The sequence below is a fragment of the Sorex araneus genome, chromosome 2, assembly GCF_027595985.1.
Source record: "Sorex araneus isolate mSorAra2 chromosome 2, mSorAra2.pri, whole genome shotgun sequence".
NCBI classification, from domain to species: Eukaryota; Metazoa; Chordata; class Mammalia; order Eulipotyphla; family Soricidae; genus Sorex; species Sorex araneus.
The window spans coordinates 306,973,085-306,993,289 of NC_073303.1; the positions used below are offsets into that span (position 1 = coordinate 306,973,085).

At 41.5% G+C, this 20,205-nt stretch overlaps 1 protein-coding gene across 3 annotated transcripts in view; it reads right to left on the reverse strand.

Moving 5' to 3' along the window:
* Positions 1-20,205, reverse strand: part of FNDC3B (fibronectin type III domain containing 3B) — a 362,568-nt gene that overhangs the window by 268,858 nt on the left and 73,505 nt on the right. For all 3 annotated transcript variants that reach the window (XM_055128349.1, XM_055128351.1, XM_055128350.1), the window contains exon 2: positions 11,640-11,778. In XM_055128349.1, the coding sequence (XP_054984324.1) occupies positions 11,640-11,750 (111 nt within the window). In that variant the 5' untranslated portion in view covers positions 11,751-11,778. The remainder of the gene's footprint in view (positions 1-11,639; positions 11,779-20,205) is intronic.

Sequence of the window (20,205 nt, forward strand, 5' to 3'; positions counted from 1 at the left end):
ATCCAAGATTACCTAAATATAATACTGTGGCACTTCAACAACTGGCTCGGTGGAAGGCTGTTTATTTTTAGCACCTGCATTTGGAACTTAAAGATTAATATCACTAATTTTAGTTCTATTACTGTCATGTTTGGGGTATGATATAATTTTTATGTATCCATATTTTCAATCATTTAGAAAAAATATTGAGAAGAGTTTAACAACATATACACAATTATGTGCAAACATATGTTTTTATTCATTCTGTATGGAGAACTGTGCCATCTTTTTCTCCCTGGATATTCTTTCTTAATGCACCATGAGTAAGTTACATCAGAGACTATCACATAACATCTGACATGACAAATACAGTTTCAAATACAAAAAAAAAATTCAGAAATGAGATATTGGAAATGCACTAGGCAATGACAGACAACGTTTATTTGTACAGATTCTTGGTTCAAAACCTAAGGAAGACTCAAGTTTTAGAGATGAAGAAAAATTACAGGCATACATTTGTATCTCTGCTCTTAGAGCTCTTAAAACTTTGCCTTCTGTATTCGTATCCCCAATGTATAACACATGAACAATAAAACCAAATTGCTGGTGTCATCTCTTCTGCCCTTTCTATGCTTTGGTGAGGGTTCAATGTGCCACTCACTGGGACCTAACCGGCCACTGAAAAGCAAGATTAAAAACACAACAAAAATAGCACCTGGCTCCCAATGTTTAAGTCCTGCTCACTGGAACCTTTTACAAAGCCCTATAAACTATAGTCTATATCAGTTCAGTTTGCAAACCATAATTTAAATATGAAAACAAGAGGCTTAAAACCACTTCATAAGTATGATACACAACGCAGGTACCTGAAAAACCTTCAATATTGTTGCTATCTTTAAAACACAATATGCATGAGCACAGGTGCAACTTCAAAGGCAGGAAAGTAACAACTCACTAGTTCTAAACCCCAATGACTACAGAGCCCGTGCAAGTCTAGAAACAGCGGGAGAGGGCAGCGTGCAGACTAAGGAAGGCATTTCCCATCAGACCCGGGCAGCTGCCACTTTCCATCAGTCAAATGCGGCCAAGTGGGAAAAGCAGCCCGGAATTACTAGGTCTTCTGAATTTTCCAAACAAAAATAATCAGGTATTTTATGTAAATATTCCCATCATAAAATAAAAAATAATTCACATATTTTATAAACTATAAATTTTTCTTTTTAATGCCTAAAGAGCAAATGTAGCATTACAGCCTATTTTCAAGTCCCAGTTTAGATTAATTCAATTAGTTCATCTCTTTCATCTGTCATCCACTCTAAAAGATTGATTAAATGCCACTTCAGATGCCAGGCGCAGATGAAACAAGAGACACAGCCCCTTTTCTCCTGGAGTTTACCCTGCAACCAGCGAGTCCAACTCTGCAATAAGGTGAAAACTATTATGATATGAAAACTACCAAAGAGTTGAAGACTGCCATTATTTTGCAATGCAAACTTGCCATGCCAGTATTTTCCCTTAATCCTCTCTTTTTTGAAGGCAGCTCAATTTCTACCATTTGAAGTATGCTGAGTACATCTTGTATCTTATTATTATTGCCTTTGGCTAATTAAAATCTTGTATCTTATTATTATTGCCTTTGGCTAATTAAAATCTGAAGTATCTCTCAATCCAGACAGCTCAATGCTGCCATAATTATATGTCATAAGTTGTAATTATTATGGGTGCCACATATAACAACACTCTCTGATAATATGGCATCAACATTTTTCTTTATGACAGAGATCGTGCAAACGGTATGCCTTTTGGGGAGTCTTCGTAGTGAGTGAAATTGGCAAAGCTGAGGCCAAGGACTGTAAATGCAGAACACAGTCCTGCACATTTTCCTACTTATAAGGAGGGATCCCGAGCAGAGCTCCTGGTGGCCAAAGACCTCCGGAGCCTAGCCACAGCCATGCTCAAGGCCCCTCTCCACACGTTCGGATGAGCCTCATGCATGAAGGAACTGGCAGAGGAACCCAGGTGTGTGGGACCTGGGGCTGAGACCTCCAAGCCTGCTTGGATGGGGACTGGGCCTCCTCCGCCCAGATTTTCCATTTCCCAGTAGCTAGATGGTCACACCCACCAGGGACTGCCCCCAGCACTATAATCCTGTCAACGGCCATTATCCAGAGACTTAAAAGCAAGCTCTCAGAAGCCTACTCCTCCCTCTGGGAGAACCTGGGAGAACTCCTACTGAAGTTTCCTGCCCACATGGGCGAGCCTCAAAAATTCCCCATGGTGTATTCATATGCCAAAACCAGTAACAAGGTGGGTCTCATTCCCCTGAGCCTGGAAGAGCCTCCAATATGGCATCATTGGAAGGACGAGTAGAGAGAGGCTTCTAAAATCTCAGGGATAGGACAAATGGAGACCTCACTGAGACTGCTCGAGAAATTCGATGATCAACGGGATGATGATGATGATGATGATGATGATGATGATGATGATGATGATGATGATAAGGAGGGATCCAGAAGCAGCAATGCTGCCTCAGCTATTGGAGAGTGGCTCTGGGTGAGGGGCACATATGATCTGCACCCCCAAATCAGTTGTATTTCTGAGAAATAAATATTAGGGGACTAGGGGTGATGCCAGATTGGCAGCATCTGAGGACAAACAGAATAGGGATCATCCAAAGTTCCAGAAATCATAAAATGTGCAGGTATTGAAGGTCTGAATGCTGTAGAGTTAGATCTTAGGTGGATGTACAATTCTCAGGACTGTAACTCATTTCCTAACACAAACAGGCCCTGAATACAAACCTAGCCTTGGGCAGTGTCTACTCAGAGTCAGCTTCTCCACGTACACATTCCTAGACTAGCCTGTTTGCCTCTCCACCCATCCCTCAGCCTGATCCATCCCCCGGCATGTTCCATTCTGCAATCCAACAGCTTTCTCTGCACACGTGAAATGCAGCCTGTATCGTAAAGGATAAGCCGTGCACGGCTTCCCACTAGACCCCTCATTCCTTTAGGGCCAGAAGAGTGTCTTGCTTTTCGTGTGTCACTGACACTGAATACAGTGCTGGCACAGGCACAGAATTCCTTTGAGAAAAATGAACTTGGTAACTTTGTATCTCACTATGATTCAATTAAAAATAAATAAATTAACAACAACCAAAAAAATGAGCCAATTAGGGCCAGACCAATAGTACACGGGTTAAGGTACTTTCCTTGTACATAGTCAACCTGGGTTCAACCCCTGATGCCACATATGGTCCCCTGAGCCTGCCAGAAGTGGTACCTGAGTGAAAGTCAGGAGTAAGTCCTGAGCTCTACTGGTTGTGGTCCCAAAACAAAACAAAAGTGAAAATGAACCAATACATTTTTCAGTCATTCAATAATTCAGTCATAAATCCTACCCTCTTGTCCTCCTTTTTACCTTAGATCTAAGAGAAGCTGACATTATCTTCACATCAAAGACCTTTATAAATATGAATGACAGAGAATATGAATGGCAGTGTGCAATAATAACTGTACTGAAACATTTACTTATGATAAACATTCCTATATAGCATGATTCTGAAGAGTCAGACCCAACACTGAGCTTTCCGGCACCTGGCTTTCAAATCCAACTTTTGGCCGGCCTAACTTTTCCCACTATCATGTTGAAACAAAGCCCCTCAATAAAATATATTGTTAGAAGCATGGGAGAGATTTAAGGACATTACTTGCGATGAGAGGCTCAGGTTCAATTCCTGGCATCAAATCGTTCTCCCAGCACTACTGGGTATGGTTTAAAAGTTTCTCAGGAAAAAAAAATATACGACATCATTATTTAATGTTATTCAGAATAATAGTTGCAGTCTCTTTTTTAGCTGCCAGTCCCCACTTTCATCTGAATATCCTTGTTTTTATTTCTGGGCAAACTTCCCAAGAACTGTTTGTTCATTTTTCCACACTACCAATTGTAAAACTCTTTGGGTCCCCTTGAAAGAGCGGCTATCAGTATATTTCAAAAGTAAACCTGTGTGGTAAGAGGATTTGAACTACTGAATACAAGAAGAGAGCTGTCAGGGGAAAGTTATTAAGAAGATATTAAGCAGAACAGAAAAGGTTACTGGATTAGGGGAAGATGAAGACAGGCCAGTGACAAGCATTTGAACATGAAAAGTTATCAGTATGCCTAATATGCTGCCTGACAATGTGTTCTCAAAAGAATGCTCCAGGAAAACTCAGGCCAAGTATTCTGTCTAAGGAAAACAGAATTTTGCAAAAAGTTGAAACAAATTGGAGGTGGGGGGATGCGATTTGTGGGGGATAAAGAGATGGAGGGGACGACTGCTTAGTAAAATGAGTTGATAATGCTAACCAATAGGAAGTAGTTAAAGTCAAGAAAATTAGACATGGCTGTGGACACTTTAACCTCCTGCCTTCCAGGGCACGCTTGTTAGCATGCTATCCTTAGCTGGCAGGAAAGACATTTTCTGTTTATATTTAAGGCAATCCACTTCCTGAAGAAGCAGTATTAGCAATTAGTATCTGGGAACTTAGAAGTGAGGGAAAAGAGCAAGACTGAAAAATACATAAAGTCTGATAAACATCTGCTAGGTATCCACATGTTAAGAGCCAGTCCAAATAAAGAGGAATCTAAGTTTTCCCCAACCCAGCAATCCCCTCATACCACACACGGACAGAGTCAGAAAGGATGGACGAGCACGTGTGGTGTACCACCCTCATGTTGGTGTGTCAGAAAAGAAATCAGCAAATTGGTAAATTCTGTTAACACTTCTGTTGTCAGCCTCAACGTTTTCTATTTTAGAGAGGGGGTGCATTTGGGGGGCACACCTAGAGGGACTCAGGGGCTATTTTTGACTCTTTACTCAGGAGTGATCCCTGGCCATGCTCAGCATGCTGTATGTGTCACTGGGGATTAAACCGGGTCAGCTGCACTGTAGCACTGTCGTCCCATTGTTCACTGATTTGCTAGAGTGGGCACCAGTCACGTCTCCATTGTGAGACTTGCTGTTACTATTTTTGACATATCGAATACACCACGGGTAGCTGCCAGGCTCTGCCTTTCGGGCAGGATACTCTCGTTAGTTTGTCGGGTTCTCCGAGAGAGATGGAAGAATCGAATCCAGGTCGGCCGTGTGCAAGGCAAACGCCCTACCGGCTGCACTTCAGCTGCATACAACTCCAGTGCTATATCTCCAGACCATGGTTTTCTTAATAACTGGTAGTTCCTATAATTCCTCAGATTATTTAAATAATGGAATCATAATAAAAATCCAAAACTGGACTAATGTTTCCTTTCTTGCGCTCTCAAAACTAACTCGTACATTTTTAAATCCCTAACATGTGCTAAATGTATAACAACTAATATGTAATTTTCAGGTCCTGAAAACACTGGCAAAGAAAGCAATATCCTAATTACTGAAGTAAGTACATTAGCTGTAATTCAGATAGCTATGTAAAACTCTGATAGAAACCCAAGTAGTAAACTCAGGAGCAGCAGGCAGTTATACATAATAAAGGAAACTTTATTTAGCTATGCTGATCAACACAGAGGTAGAATAAATTCTAAAAGAAGCAAAAATTCTTTATTTCAAAATTATAAGTACAAAATAAAGTAGTTCAGCTTCACCATAGATATATCTGGGAGAAATAAGACAATAAATCCACACAAAAGTTTGTACAAATATCAAGAAGTACCAAGGAGCAGTTATTAGATGATAATAATAATAACAGACAATTCAAATATCCATTAACTGGTAAATAAACAAAATGTGGCATACCCATACAAAAGCTAAATAATCTAGCCTTAGAGCTAATAAAAACACAAAGTACTGATACATGCTAAAACATAGCTAAGCCTTGAAGATACTATGCCAAATGAATGAAGACACAAAAAGCCACATATTAGATGACTTTGTTTACATGAAATGACAGTTCTCTACGAAGTACACTAGCAGCTGCCTAAATAAGTCAAGAATGGGGGTGACTTTTACAGTATTTGTCTTCCAGGTAATAAGTATCCTAAAGTGAACTGCGATTGTGATTGCCCACGCTCTGTGGATAGAGTAATGACTAACCCCATAGATGTGTATATAAATATCAAGAAAGTGAAGTACAGCCTATGGACTGAACCTCACTTGAGTTTTATAATGAAACTGCTGTTTCTATTCACAACATGATGTGGTTGCTATCCTTGCCTTATTCATTCTATAGTTGTAGTAAGTTCTTTTAAAGCTTCATTCATAATTAGAATAGCACTTTAGGGTGGGTAGGGGTTCTCCCACAGTTCTCAGAAAGTCAGAGGGTCTCTCCCACCAATACTTGGCAAACCAAGCCAATAGTTCCAATTTAAGGGTCAGAGGACACAGTGCCGCTCAGACCCAGTGTGGCTGGAGACTACCAGGGGCCACCCTAGGGCCGTTGGGATCTCCAGAGCCACACCCAGGTGGTGCTGGGAAGTTATGTGGTACTAGACGCTGAACCAGGGTTGGGGGGCTGCCATAACTCCTAAGCCCTGTACTATCTCCACAGGAGGTCTTTGCATTTTTAAGAAAAGAATCATCCTCTTCCTCCTACCTATCCAAAATGACAAACCAACATTTCAAGCTTAACGTGACTTTAGATAATGAAAATTAACAGTGTGTCTTTCTCAGAGAGCCAGAACAGAGCAGCTAATCTTGCCAAGAACTCGACCTAATTAAATCCAGAAACCACCAGGGCAGAAATCGGGAGGTGGAGGGTGGTGGGAACTGAAGAGTTTTCTGGTAACTGCGGTGGTTCTTTTGCATATGTAGAAATGCTGAGAATGTCCTCCGTACAGCTGCAAAGTATTAAGAACCCTGCAAACACACACTAGATAAGGTTCACTTTACACTCACTCACGGGAACACAGCGTAGTCTCACAGCCAGTGCTCTTGACAAAGGAGAGTTGAGAGGTGGCTAAAATGCTACCTTCCTTAAAACAATACCCCCAGCAGTACAGGAAGACCTGCCAAGAGCATCAGCACACACTGTCTTCTCGGGCGTGTCCTCTGTGTCCTGAGACTACGCTTGCAGATCCAGGGAGCACATCAGGAAGAATCAACAGTGAGCAACGAACACCAAATGGAGCCCAGCAAGTGTCTGACACTCAGGCAACCATGGACACTCCAAACTGCTTGTGCCCTCACACTGGTCCTTGCTCCTTTTAGTAACTTGCTGTCCCATGCCCCACCCACCATCCTTCCTCTCTGCTATTTCTCCATCATTTTAGGTTTTGCTAGCTCTTTGGTCAGACTATCCCTCGAACCTCAACTCCCATTCCACACAGAGACCCTGTGGCCTCTGTCACACTGAACTAGGCCTATGGGAAGTGTTTGGATTCCAAGTAAAGAGGAGAGGACCTAAGGAAGGAAACAAGATAGGGCTGGTGCAAAAAGAAGATGAAAAATGTCAGACCCAGAGACTAACACCTGGGGTTAGCCTCAGTGGAGAAGCAGCAGCATCACACAGGCTAAACTGTGGCCTGGTCTTGTGAAAGGGCTCTTCCCAGTTAATAACTGTGGCCCATAAAAAGCAATCCAGGGTTAATGTCAATCAATTGCATGGCACACATGCACACATTCATGTTTCTACGTCAAAGAAGATTGACTTACTAGAAAGACTGAAACATTTTCTTCCCATGAGACTTTTTGCTTTTAGAATAATATTACTGCATCCTGGAGAACCTTGATATTTGAGTGTTTATAAAAAGTGACATAGGGGGGTTGGAGCAATAGCACAGTGGGTAGGGCCTTTGCCTTGCATGCGGCTGACCCAGGTTCAATTCCCAGCACCCCATATGGTCCCCTGAGCACCGCCAGGAGTAATTCCTGAGTGCAGAGCCAGGAGTAACCCCTGTGCATCGCTGGGTGTGACCCAAAAAGCAAAAAAAAAAAAAAAGTGAAATAGGTTTCCCTTTTTAGACTTAAAGATTCTCAGGTGAAATTAAAGTGAAACACATAAACCAAAATCATTAGGCAGTTTCTACTTAGACTTAAGGTACGTAGAAAGTAGGAAATGTCACAAGACCTTATGTTTGTCCACTGTCTTTTCAGAGAGGTCATCTTGCCTGTACTATCTCCACAGTAGGTCTTTCCATTCTTATCACTGTCTGTAGGACTATCCTCCTGTTGTTCATCAATTTGCTCGAGCGGGCACCAGTAACATCTCCATTCGGAGACTTGTTATTGTTTTTGGCATATCTTGCCAAAAATGTGGGTAGCTTGCCAGGCTCAAACACAAAATGCAAAAAAAAAAAATGTCTACTCTGACAGAAATACTGAAAAATTCTATGACTAAGGGTAGGACAGACCAGCTCAGCAATAACAGAAGACTGCTCTGTGGAAAATGAATTATAGACATGAGAGAGTCATCATCCAAACACAAAATGACATGCAAGAGTATGAACAGGAAGTTCCGTAAGACCTACAAGCACAAGTGAGAATTGGGTGACTACATCAGGAGAACAGTGTCACTCTCCGAGTTTTAGTTATTGCTGAAAACGTAGTTCTTTTTTTCTCTAATTTGTAAAAAGATGGCACACCAAACACTGCACCTTGAAGCCATGGAACTTTGAGACATGTTTATGAGAGGTTGGAATGCAGCAATGCAGCAACAAGAAGTCAGAGACTCACCACACAGGGGCCACAGCATACCCTGCAGAAGGCAACGCAGTTTATGCTCTGAGTAGGTCACCCAGCAGGACTGCTCTGTGGCAAGTGCTTTCGTGTGGGGCAAAATTAAAGTCAGAGTCTAGTGAGGACTGTCCTAGTCTCGTGAGACACTGTGGCTTAGAATCTGACAGTGGGAGTGGAAATGGAATAGATCTGGCAACACACGGTTCCAGCAACTGCTCCTGTGTTACAGCTGACAGGAGCTGCTGACACCCTGGAGAAGGCAGTGAGAGATGCTAGAGAAGAAATCTGGAGGAAAAGAAAAATGGAGACAAGGACACAGGGTCTCTACCTTACAGAAGCACTGCAGGAAAGGGTGCAGGGATAGAAAGAAGCAACTGGAGGGGATGTGCCACAGTCAATGAAGAGCTTTAGCTTCATCACGTGGGCAGAAGGTATAACTCTCTATGTGCTTACGACTAACAATGCTACTGTCCTAGAGGAAATGATCCAGCAGAGGAACCAAAGAAGTCGAGAAGAAAGACACCTACAACCGGTAAGAAAAAGAAATTCATTCAAACTATTGGGCACCTAATGGAGGTTCTTTGTTCTTAAGAGGCTCAGTCTAACGGAAGAGGGAAAGTAGTAATAATTAATTATTAAGCAGTAAAATAAAACCCGATGGATGTCTGTACGAAGTATTAATGTACTTGTGATGGATAGAGTATCATTGTACTAAGCTAAATTCAGGGAGGGGACGGGGGATGCATGCTAACATCACACGATTAACTTAGTTCAATTATTAATATAGTCTGAGTAAATCTTTTTTAAGCAACTGTTTCCAACTCTACTTTTCATAAAACTGATGTCGGTGCTTTGGTTAGTGAGAAGAAGATACGATAGCATAACAATCAGACCCAAGTACAGAATAAAATTTAATTCAATAATTTTAGATGCCAGAGTTGAAAACTTAGTTATGTACATGACAATAAGCATCAAATTGCACTGTAACACTGCCATCCCCATTGTTCATGGATTTGCTCTAGTGGGCACCAGTGATGTCTCCATTGTGAGACTTGTTGTTACTGTTTTTGGCATATAGAATACATCACAGATAGCTTTCCAGGCTCTGCCGTGCAGACGGGATACTCTTGGTAGCTTGCTGGGCTCTCCGAGGGGGATGGAGAAATCAAACCCAGGTCGGCCACATGCCAGGCAAATGCCCTACCCACTGTGCTATTGCTCCAGTCCAGGGATCAAATTATATTTTATTAAATGATTTTAATTTATTGAAATAGATTAAAATAATATAGCAATTAATCACCATCAATTGACTTATTGATTTATTTTCTGATATCACCATTTGCCATTCCTTTAAGTTTTGAAGAAGCAAGCAATATAAATAAAAAAATTGTTACGTGCTTAATCAAATAGCAAGTTTGGTAGTGGGAGGGGAACTGGGGACATTGCTAGACGGAAGGCCACATCGGTGGTAGGATTGATGTTCGAACATTATATGCCTGAAACAGCTTTGTAAATCACAGTGCTTTAATAAAATTTGGGGGGAATTTTAAGATAGCACAGAGACAAAATGGCATTTATTTTGTCTACAAAATTTACAGGTGAAAGCAAATCCAACTTTTGATATTCAATTAAAAAGAAACTTAAAGCTATCAGAGATAATAAATTTTCAATGTTTGTGTATACAAAAATATGTATGTGTACATTTGTGTAAATGTGTGTGGTGCTGTAATCAAGGCGTGGGAGTGGCAGGAGGGGTACTAGAAACATTGGTGATGGAGAATGGGCATGGGTGGAAGGATGGGTACTGGAACATTGTATGACCCAAACGTAATCATGCAAGCTTGTAAGTCTGTAACTGTATCTCACAGTGACTTATTAAAAAAAAAAAAAAGACAACTAGGGCCTCAAACATGTGAGGCATGTGGTTGACCGGTGAGTCACATTCCTAGCCTCTCAAATAATTTGTAAAAACTTCATCTGACAGTTAAAAATTTTCCCAACTGCTACGTGAGTGACTTCAAAAATAACATGTTTTTGTAATCTTAAGTAGTGACAAAAGAGAGTTATAGAAAGTAAGTGTCATGGTTTCTCAGCAACAGGCTCTACGTGTGGAAAACTGCTCCTGGAGCAAGGGTGGGGTCACTAGCACCTATTCTGCTTCTCCAGAATATTCTCAATCTCTATGCACAACCCTTGCACCCACAGACCCTCCCTCTCCAACACTACCCCATATGAAATTAAAATGAACCCACCACTGCACATCTGGCTTTGGCCAACCAAGCAAACCAGTCAAGCACAATATACAACATGAGTAAACAGTCACTGTATTCCAAAGACTTGTACATATTTTCAAAATGATCCACTTTAAAAAATCAGACATTTTGATGCCTTAAGAATACTAACTGGGGGCCGGAGCGATAGCACAGTGGGTAGGGCGTTTGCCTTGCACGCGGCCGACCCGGGTTCGATCCCCGGCATCCCATATGGTCCCCCAAGCACCGCCAGGAGTAGTTCCTGAGTGCAAAGCCAGGAGTAACCCCTGAGTATCACTGGGTGTGACCCAAAAAGCAAAAAAAAAAAAAAAAAAAAAGAATACTAACTGGATGAGGTAAGATTTGCTGTACTCAAAAAACAAAAACAAACAAACAAAAACCCACAGAATTTCTGATCATTTAAAAACTCATTTAATATTCCCTGGGGTTTGGGGGAGCATGGAACTCATCACATTGAAACTTGGATCCTTAAATATATGGATAAAACTACTGCTCAAGGGGCTGGAATGATAGCACAGCGGGGAGGGCATTTGCCTTGCACGAGGCCGACCAGGATTTGATCCCCAGCATCCCATATGGTCCCCTGAGCATGACCAGGAATAATTCCTGAGTGCAAAGCCAGGAGTAACCCCTGTGCATCCCGTGTATGAACCAAATAAAGAAAAAAAAATTACTGCTCAATTAATGATATCATCTAAGCAACATGCATGACGCTTTGCTCACACTACACCCACCTGCTGAGCTGCATCTCCGTTCACCATGTGAGGCATCATGGCTACCTCGCCGTTTAACAATGGGGGCAGCTCCAGAGGGACTTGGTCGGTCATCATCATTGTGACGTACATTCATGGAGAACTTCCCTCAACTGGCTTCCTGCAAAAAAAAAAAATCACAATTTTTAATAAACTAAAAGAACTGAAAATACACACACATGTTTAAAAAATCCCCCCCCTTGGGGCAGGAATGATAGCCCAGTGGGGAGGGCATTTGCCTTGCACATGGCCAACCTGGATTCTGTCCCTGGCATCCTATATTGTACCCCCAGCACCGCCAAGAGTAATTCCTGAGTGCAGAGACAAAAGTAACCCTGAGCATCGCTGGGTGTGACCCAAAAAGCCATAATAATAATAATTTTTAAATGAAAAAAAACTACTGTTGCAGGCCTGGAGCAATATAATAATAAGAATGCTCAACAACGGGGAAAGCATTTGCTTTGCTTGCAGTCTACTCAAGCTCGATTTCTGGCACCTCGTATGGTCCTCTGAACCTGCCAGGAGTAAGCACAGAGCCAGAAGTACACCCTGAGTACTTCCAGGTATGCTGCCAAAACAAAACAAAAAACTAAGTAGAGGTCAAGCTGAAACTCAAATGACACTAATCTCAGAGTGTTGCGTGAGTCCGATCTTATGGATAAAGGAGAGTCAGGAAATTAATCTGAACCAGGAGATCACAAGCCTAAGAGTCCAGGTGGACATGTGAACACAACTACATGGGTCTCTTAAACAGAACTACCCTACCTACACCAAGGGATCTTTAAGAATAAGGTGAGATAACATTTTAAAAAGATAAGAGTACAAAACAAACAAACAAAAAAACTAAAGGTATCATTATCTCCAAGGAAATGAGCAAACAAAACCAAAGAGAATGATCCATAAAAAGTTTTTCTCATTAATGAGGATCAAACACTGTTCAGTAGCAGTTAATTCAAGCAACTAAATAACAGATAACTGCCTAAACTGCAATTGCCCTTTCTGACTTCACCATCAATGTGGTAATGAACCACGTTCTGAGCCTCTCACTCCCATCATTTCTCTACAGGGCACCGAACCTATTGCATATTGGCATCTTTATCAGTATGTGTAGCTGGGTCTTTCCTGTAGCTTAGGCAAAACTAATGGCACTCTGTGCAGAAGAAAGGCAGATACCATTGTTTCCACAGAATAATTTAAGGCAAGCATTCACACAACAGAAAGCTCACACTTGTTCCATAATGGTTGCCAAGACATCTAGCTTTTCAATACAACAGCAGGAAAATAACAGTAGATCCCTACTTTGAATTATAACTTGTTCTTTAAGAAGTATTTACACAGTGTTCACTTATGCCTAAAATTTATGGAGCAAGAAGCTTAACAATATAAGCAAAAAAGGGTAAACATACACACACACACACATACACACATATCTTTAACTTCTCTCAGAAACAAATTGCCATATGTAGTTCACAGTTAAAATTTCCATCATTCATAATAAAGTCTGCCCACATTTCAAATTCAAGACTATCCAGTCAACGAATTCTATAATACTCAATATCCAAATCAGGTGAAACAGGAGTCACTCTTTAATGAGTATCTCAGAGAGCTGGGAGAAATCAATTATTTCTCCTAATTCCTAAATATATCTATTCTGAATATTAAAGAAACCTCCTTCTCCAATCTCATTCAAAAGAAAGCCCTTTTCTGGACATATCAAATGGTGCATAAAAGCCACCCAAGAGACTGTAAACTTTTTATTTTTAAATTGGTAAAACTTTACACTATTCATTATAACCCCTCTTGGAGGAACTAATTATTTTAAGCACCAAACAACGACGTCTTGTCCCAACTAGGGAAGCACATTCTTTAATAACAGGTCTTATAATTCAGTGTTAATAGTACCATCATGCTGTTTTATGAGGCAATTACTCAGTTCCTAAGCAAATAAAGTACAAAATGCAAAGCCCAATAGTTTGTTCTGAAGGAAACCAACTCTTTCACAATAAAATTAACTAGGACAGTTCCAGTGATACTCTCCTGACTTCACTGATTCTGGATAAGTCAAATGAGGGCATTCTGGTGGTTGTTCATTCAGTTTTATTTCTAAGATGCAGTATTCCACTAGCACACAAGGAAAGACTGGCTACATAAAACAGGCCCATGTCTTAAGTGCAATGCTTTAAGGCTTCTTCAAAATTTCAAATGGGAAAGTAGAAGATAATCCAGTCAGGTTAAGTCGGGGTGAATCAGCTTTCCATGCCCTTCCATCCTGTCCTCACTCCTTCCTAAAGAAAGTCCCAAGCACTTGCTGGTGTGCAAGGGGTGCAGATTACACTGTCTCCCCTCTACCCCCCTTTACTACTGAAAGCCAAAGCTCTCACAACAGGACTAGAGTTCTAGTTACCCCCCACTAAAGCATCAGGATGGAATCTGCTCTCTCTGAACAACCAATAAAGCAGTGAGAAAGAATTAGCTGATGTCAGGCATGCGCCTGTGTCCTTTTAACCTTTAGCTCTTTGCACTAGGCTAGAGTGTAGTGAATAATGACCCAGCTCTGGGCTTGGGGTGGGGACAAGGAGGAGGAAAGTCCTTCATCAGTCTCTTTAGGCCTCTTTAGGCTGCTGCTAGTTATGCTACATGTGGTTCAACTCACAAACTGACAGCATTTCATTATTAGTTAGACTTTGAGATTTAAGTCCAATTGAGAGTGCTATTTTATTCATACTTGTCATCGTTTCTCAGTAGAGGGACTGGGGAGATAAGCCAAGCAGAGGCATTGCTGATTCCCTGTCCTTAATACCAAAGATTATTTCAACATCTACATTATGTCTTAATACCAACAATTTCTCTTTAAGAAGTATTCCATTTGGCTTTCCATTAAACACAATGTCACTTGCTAACAAGGCCAGTCCCACTACGCAACATCCTTAAACACAAGTGTCAAGTAGAAACTAAAGATCTAAACTCCGAGTTTAGCAAATGGGGGAAAAGGCCACAGACTGGGAGAATTTGGGGGTCCATATGTGATTGTAAAAGCCCCCAAAAAATCAACTTCAATGGGACAAAAAGCTAATTTTATAGGCATTTGAAAACTGCAGAGGCAAACGATTGTATAAAGATAGAGATGGCTAAATTCTATTTCCTTTTTATTTTCTTCTACATAATTATCACCCATCACACAGATGAGCAATGGTTACTGCAGATTACTAGGGAGGAAAAAAAGCCACAGAAGTCAGAGAACAAACTACTCCTTAGTCTACGGCGGGAATTTGGAACCATCAAACACTCTTAATGCTTCAGGACAACCACAGAATGAGGCACTCTGTTAATCATGGAGAAGAAAGGGAAAATGAGTAAAGCTATTGAAAGTCACTACACAGATGCCATTCGGTCTCACTTCCCCATAAGCAAATTCACATATCCTCTTTCCTCGAAGACAATCAGCATGCTAAATCTATTCTTTGTTCTAATCATAAGTTTCACTAGAGCTAACCAAAACTCATCCTGACTAGAATACAAGGGAAGAGATTCATCTAGATGAGATGGTAAACACAGCCAACAGTGTTCCTTCATCTCACGCCCCATGTCCATGCACAGGATATTTTGCATTTACCTGGCATGCATTGAGAAGGTAATAAACCACCTCCAAGGAAGATAATGTCCAGATATTAACCAAAGCAACTCCCTGCCAACCTGTCCCTTTACATTATCATGAAACAAATAAGTTAGTGCCACAGACTGCAAGAAGAACAAGAAGTGAGGCAAAAAAAAAAAAAAGGAGAATTAGAAAAAGAATAAACAACTTAGTGCCATGGACTGAAAAAAAGGAAAAGAGGTGAGGCAAAAAGAAAACTTCTAAAAGAATAAAGAACATTGATGCAACACATAAAACAGAAGACACAAAACAGCATCTTCAGAGTTATTTCAAAGCGATGAGAGAAGGAAAAGTTATGAGCTGTCCAGATGCAAGAGAAAAGCCAAATATTCAGATGGTTAACTGGGAGAACCACAACACACTCACATTGACCGTTAAAAAGAGGCTCAGCCAGTCCCAGTCCCGGAACTTGGGGAGGCCTGTCACACAGCAATCATCGAGTGGTGACTGTTCTTCAAAGGTGAGTCTCCTCTGTTTTGACTGGTAACCCAGACAAAACTGCACGTGCACCAGCATAAACAGGCGTGCCTCAACCCCACAGCTCTGAGGAGACCTAGGAATTGTGAAATACCTGAGAGCTGACAACACTTTGTAAGTGGGATTTATAAAGGAAACCATGCATGTAGGCTTATTACCAAACGGTTAACTTTGAGGACAAAAATGACTTTTATTTGCAATGACTGTGGGTAGAAATTATGTGTTTTCTTACTTCATTGTATTACAGAATCCAAGAGGAATTACAGAACAGGTTGGTCATACTTTTTTTTTCTCTCTCAGAGATGCATGTAGTACCGCTGTTTACAATATAGTGTTTGGCAAATAAAGTGATGTGCCACAGGCTTCCTGGAGCATTTTAAACTTAGATATTCAGAGAAATTTTACCTATTTTTCAGTCCTCATGTGCAATTTTATTTTTCCTTTTCCTCATTAGGTAGCACATGAACCACATATTCCTTCAAATCCGAGGGCACAATCCTAATTCACAGTCTCGCATCTCCCTTGGGCAGGGAAAGTGAGTCGGCATGCACACGCCTAGAGGGGATGGGCCCTGGGGGGCCGCAGGAGCTCCCTGAGGTGCTCAGAACTCTCGTCATTGTCACCTCCAGAGCCGACTGGGCCAGCAGTGTGATCTCCGGGTCACTAAGCTGGAACTGTTTTTCATTTCAGGTCTAAAGAGGAACAGTCCTGACGGGCCACTCATTTTCCTGCTCTGGGTCTCCCTTGCACACATCTCTCTGGGCCAGCCGAAAACGGGTCAGAGAACTTGGGTGTCTTACTCAATGCTGTCCCACATCCACATAACAGAGTGCCGGGGATGACTCCACCCTTAGAGCACTACTCCAGTCAAAGGCAAAATGATGTGCCCAGAACTTCTCAGAATCAACAAAATGGGAAGTGGACCACCAGAGCTACAATACTAATCCCCTTCTCACCGCTCCAAGGTTCTGCCCCTTTTCATTATTTTGTTCTCACCCATACTTCCATCTCAAAGAACCTGGTAACCACCACGGGTCCTCACAACCTCTCCCCCTAACCACACACCCTAACACTAAAACCACAAGTGCTTTAGGCCCAGCCAGTTCTACTCGTTTGATTGACAGGAGTGGGTGCCATGTGGGCACTCCGTGGTGAAGCGAGTTCCCTCCTTCTGAAGAGAGCAGGTCATTTGCTACCTGCCAGCAGGGTCCAGCATCAGCAAGTCAGGCTGTGCTAACAGCACGGTGGGGGCTGGGCACTTTGGAAAACAAAATGAACAGATCCTCACTGTTACTAGATATTTAATTCCATCCAAATATACCCCCAAAAGCTTTTAAATAACACCTTATTTTAAAGGACTATTACAAAGAGTCTTCAGTTTTTACATTACTCTAGGCAACTGGCTTATTACTTTTTCCTCTTATTTTGCTTCCCCCACTCAGAGTCTAAAAAAGGCTTTCCGTGGTATTTTGGCCCCAGCCTATACAGAAAAAACATACTGGCCAAATTCATGAAAAACCTGATTCTCAGGGGAGTGCTACAGCCCCATCTCCAATAGCCAGCGAAAGCAATTATATACTAGGAGGAATTTCTAACTTAAAAAAAAAATGCCCTAATCACTGCTTCGAGTTTTAAAATCTGTGAACCTGGCCTTCAAATTAGTAAAAAATGTCCTGCTCCTCACTCTGTGGGCCAATGACCCAAATTTCCTTACATTAATTCAAGATGTGAGTTAGAAGTGCAGTACAGAAATTAGTTTCAGATGATGATGATGATGATGAGAGAAAGAGAGAGAGAGGGAGGTGAGAACACTCAAAGGACAAAGCAAGCACCAAAACCAAGCAAGCTGCCCTGCTGAGAGGGCAGAGCTGATACCCAAGACAGGGCTGCAGACCCAGCACTAAGGCTCACTGTCCCCTCTGCCCTCAAGTGACTTCTGACTGACTCTTGGGCTAGGTCCAGGGTTTTTAAAAGTGGCACAGTGATGGAACCAGGGTAGAAGAATGTGCCCCAAGAGTTAACTTGGTTCTGTAACTCAAAATGCACTTTCAGAAACTAAGTTTCTTTCTTTCTTTTTTTTTTTTTTTTTTGCTTTTTATTTTCCTTTGCTTTTTGTGTCACACCCGGTGATGAACAGGGGTTACTCCTGGGTATGCACTCAGGAATTACTCCTGGCGGTGCTCAGGGGACCATATGGGATGCTGGGATTCGAACCCAGGTCAGCCGCATGCAAGGCAAATGCCCTACCCGCTGTGCTATCACTCCAGCCCCCAGAAACTAAGTTTCTTAAACTGAGAAAGCTATAACAGAAACCTGAATAATCTTCAGAACGCACACCCCAAGTGACCTCTGATTCTGTATCTTCCACAAAGCTTAGTTCTCTTCCAAGGAAATACAGATTAGGCTGCCACCTTCAAACAATGTGAACAGAATGTGACTTTTTGCTTGTTTCCAATGCTTGTTCTGCAAGCTGAAAAAAATAATATCACAGGCACATCAGCACAACCGTAGCCTGCTTCATAATTTGAACAATGAGAAAACTTCTTTCTCCTCTAAAAACTGCAAATGAATAAAGAGTGAGGCTCTATTACAGGCCAGGTTTTTTAAAAATAGTTACAAATTATAGATGCGTTCTAACTATTTGCAATAAGGAATAGAAACTTCTTTATCAATTCAAGACAAATCCAGGCAAGGAAACAAACTCAAAGAATACTCAGAATGACAACTTGACAAACACTGAATCACACAAAACAGGGAGGGTTTTGTTTTGCTGTGCTAGGGAGGGATCAGACAGCTTTCAGAGGTTATCAAGAAATGATTGAATTCTCTTTGAAACAAAGTAACTCTGAGAGAGCTAATGTTTTAGAGTGATTGCAAGTTTCTAGATGGGTTCCAGTGTAAAACCTATGTCTACTAGAACTCAATCTTCTTCTGTTAGAACGAACATCTGTGCAACTGATTATGCTTTTTGTACCATAGCTGCCAAAGAAAAATCTAGAAAAGTCTAATGTTGACAGAGAAACATATCGCATAGGAAAGTGAAACAAAAGCTGCTTTCATGAAATTCCATTCATACAGCCCGCCTGTTTCTGCACAATGACGTGGCCCCATCACTCCGCCTCTGTTCATGCACAATGACGTGGTCCCATCATTTTGCTCAGTGACAAATACACTGGAGAGGAGAGCAGTCCCTCCAGATCGCCTCAGAGCGTCGTCAGCTGTGGCACCTATGAGTGTGCTGAGTAATCACCACAAAGCTACACAGTACAAAATTCCCCAAGCAAAACACTTCTCAGTCCAAAGCCCCATGATACACAAGGCACAACTGTGTGATCTGAGTCACAAATATAAGATTGCTGAAATGTGTGGTCATCCTTTCTAAACTTTATTAGCAAAATTTATTAGCAAAATAAAGACAGGGGTAGGATCAAATGGACAGAGAGAAGAAAAGAGGGACAAGCAGGTCACCATAACATATTCCCGTAAAGACCAGGTGTCACAGTGTCATGTATTATTTTCCTTGTGAGGAAACAACAAAAAGCATTCCTGCTCTGTGTTGGTTTTTATTCTTTTTATTGAATCACCATGAGATACACAGTTATAAGCTGTTCATGATTGGATTTCAATACAACAATGTTCCAACATGTATCCCTTCACCAGTGTAAACTTCCCTCCAGCAACGTTCCCGTTTCCCTTCCTCCACCATTCCTCATACATAGCAGGCACTTTTCTTTTTCTTTCTTTTTCTCTCTCTCTTTTCTTTTCCTTTCTTCTCTTTGGTTTGCAGTACTGGGTACTGAAAGGTGATCATGTATATCCCATTACCTGTTTTCCTGCACTCAGCTCTTGTTCACAGTGATCATTTCCAACTATCACTGTCATACTGGTCCCTTTTCTGTCCTACCTGTCCTCCCTCCCCCCACCACCAACCACCACTTGCGGCAACTTGTTCTTAGAGACAGTAGAAATAAGGCCTGAGAGGATTGGCCCATGTTATTTTTTAAAAGGTAAACATCCTGAATGATACTTCAAGATTCAGAAACTTTGTAAACAGTAATCATCTCTAGCCTTCCAATAAAAACTCTAAACTTCTGAGAAAGACAACAAACTGCTTTCTGATCTCAAAAACAGAAAGTGTTGAACAGCATTAAGTCAGGGGTAAAAACAATTGAAGCAAAACAGAAAAACACTGTGAACCCATCTTTCCCATTAACACTGAAAAACAGCTGCTCACCCGTCCATGAACATCTGTTTTCCCCAGTTTCCTGCCACCGGGAACAGAGGCTGGGCTCTTGTCCTCAGGAACACTGACCCGGCATAGGAGCCATGACACCAACCACATGGAATTCACATGTGGACATTAATGAAGTTCCAGTGGGCATTGCCACCAGGCACAAGAAAGCTGGGATGGTATTA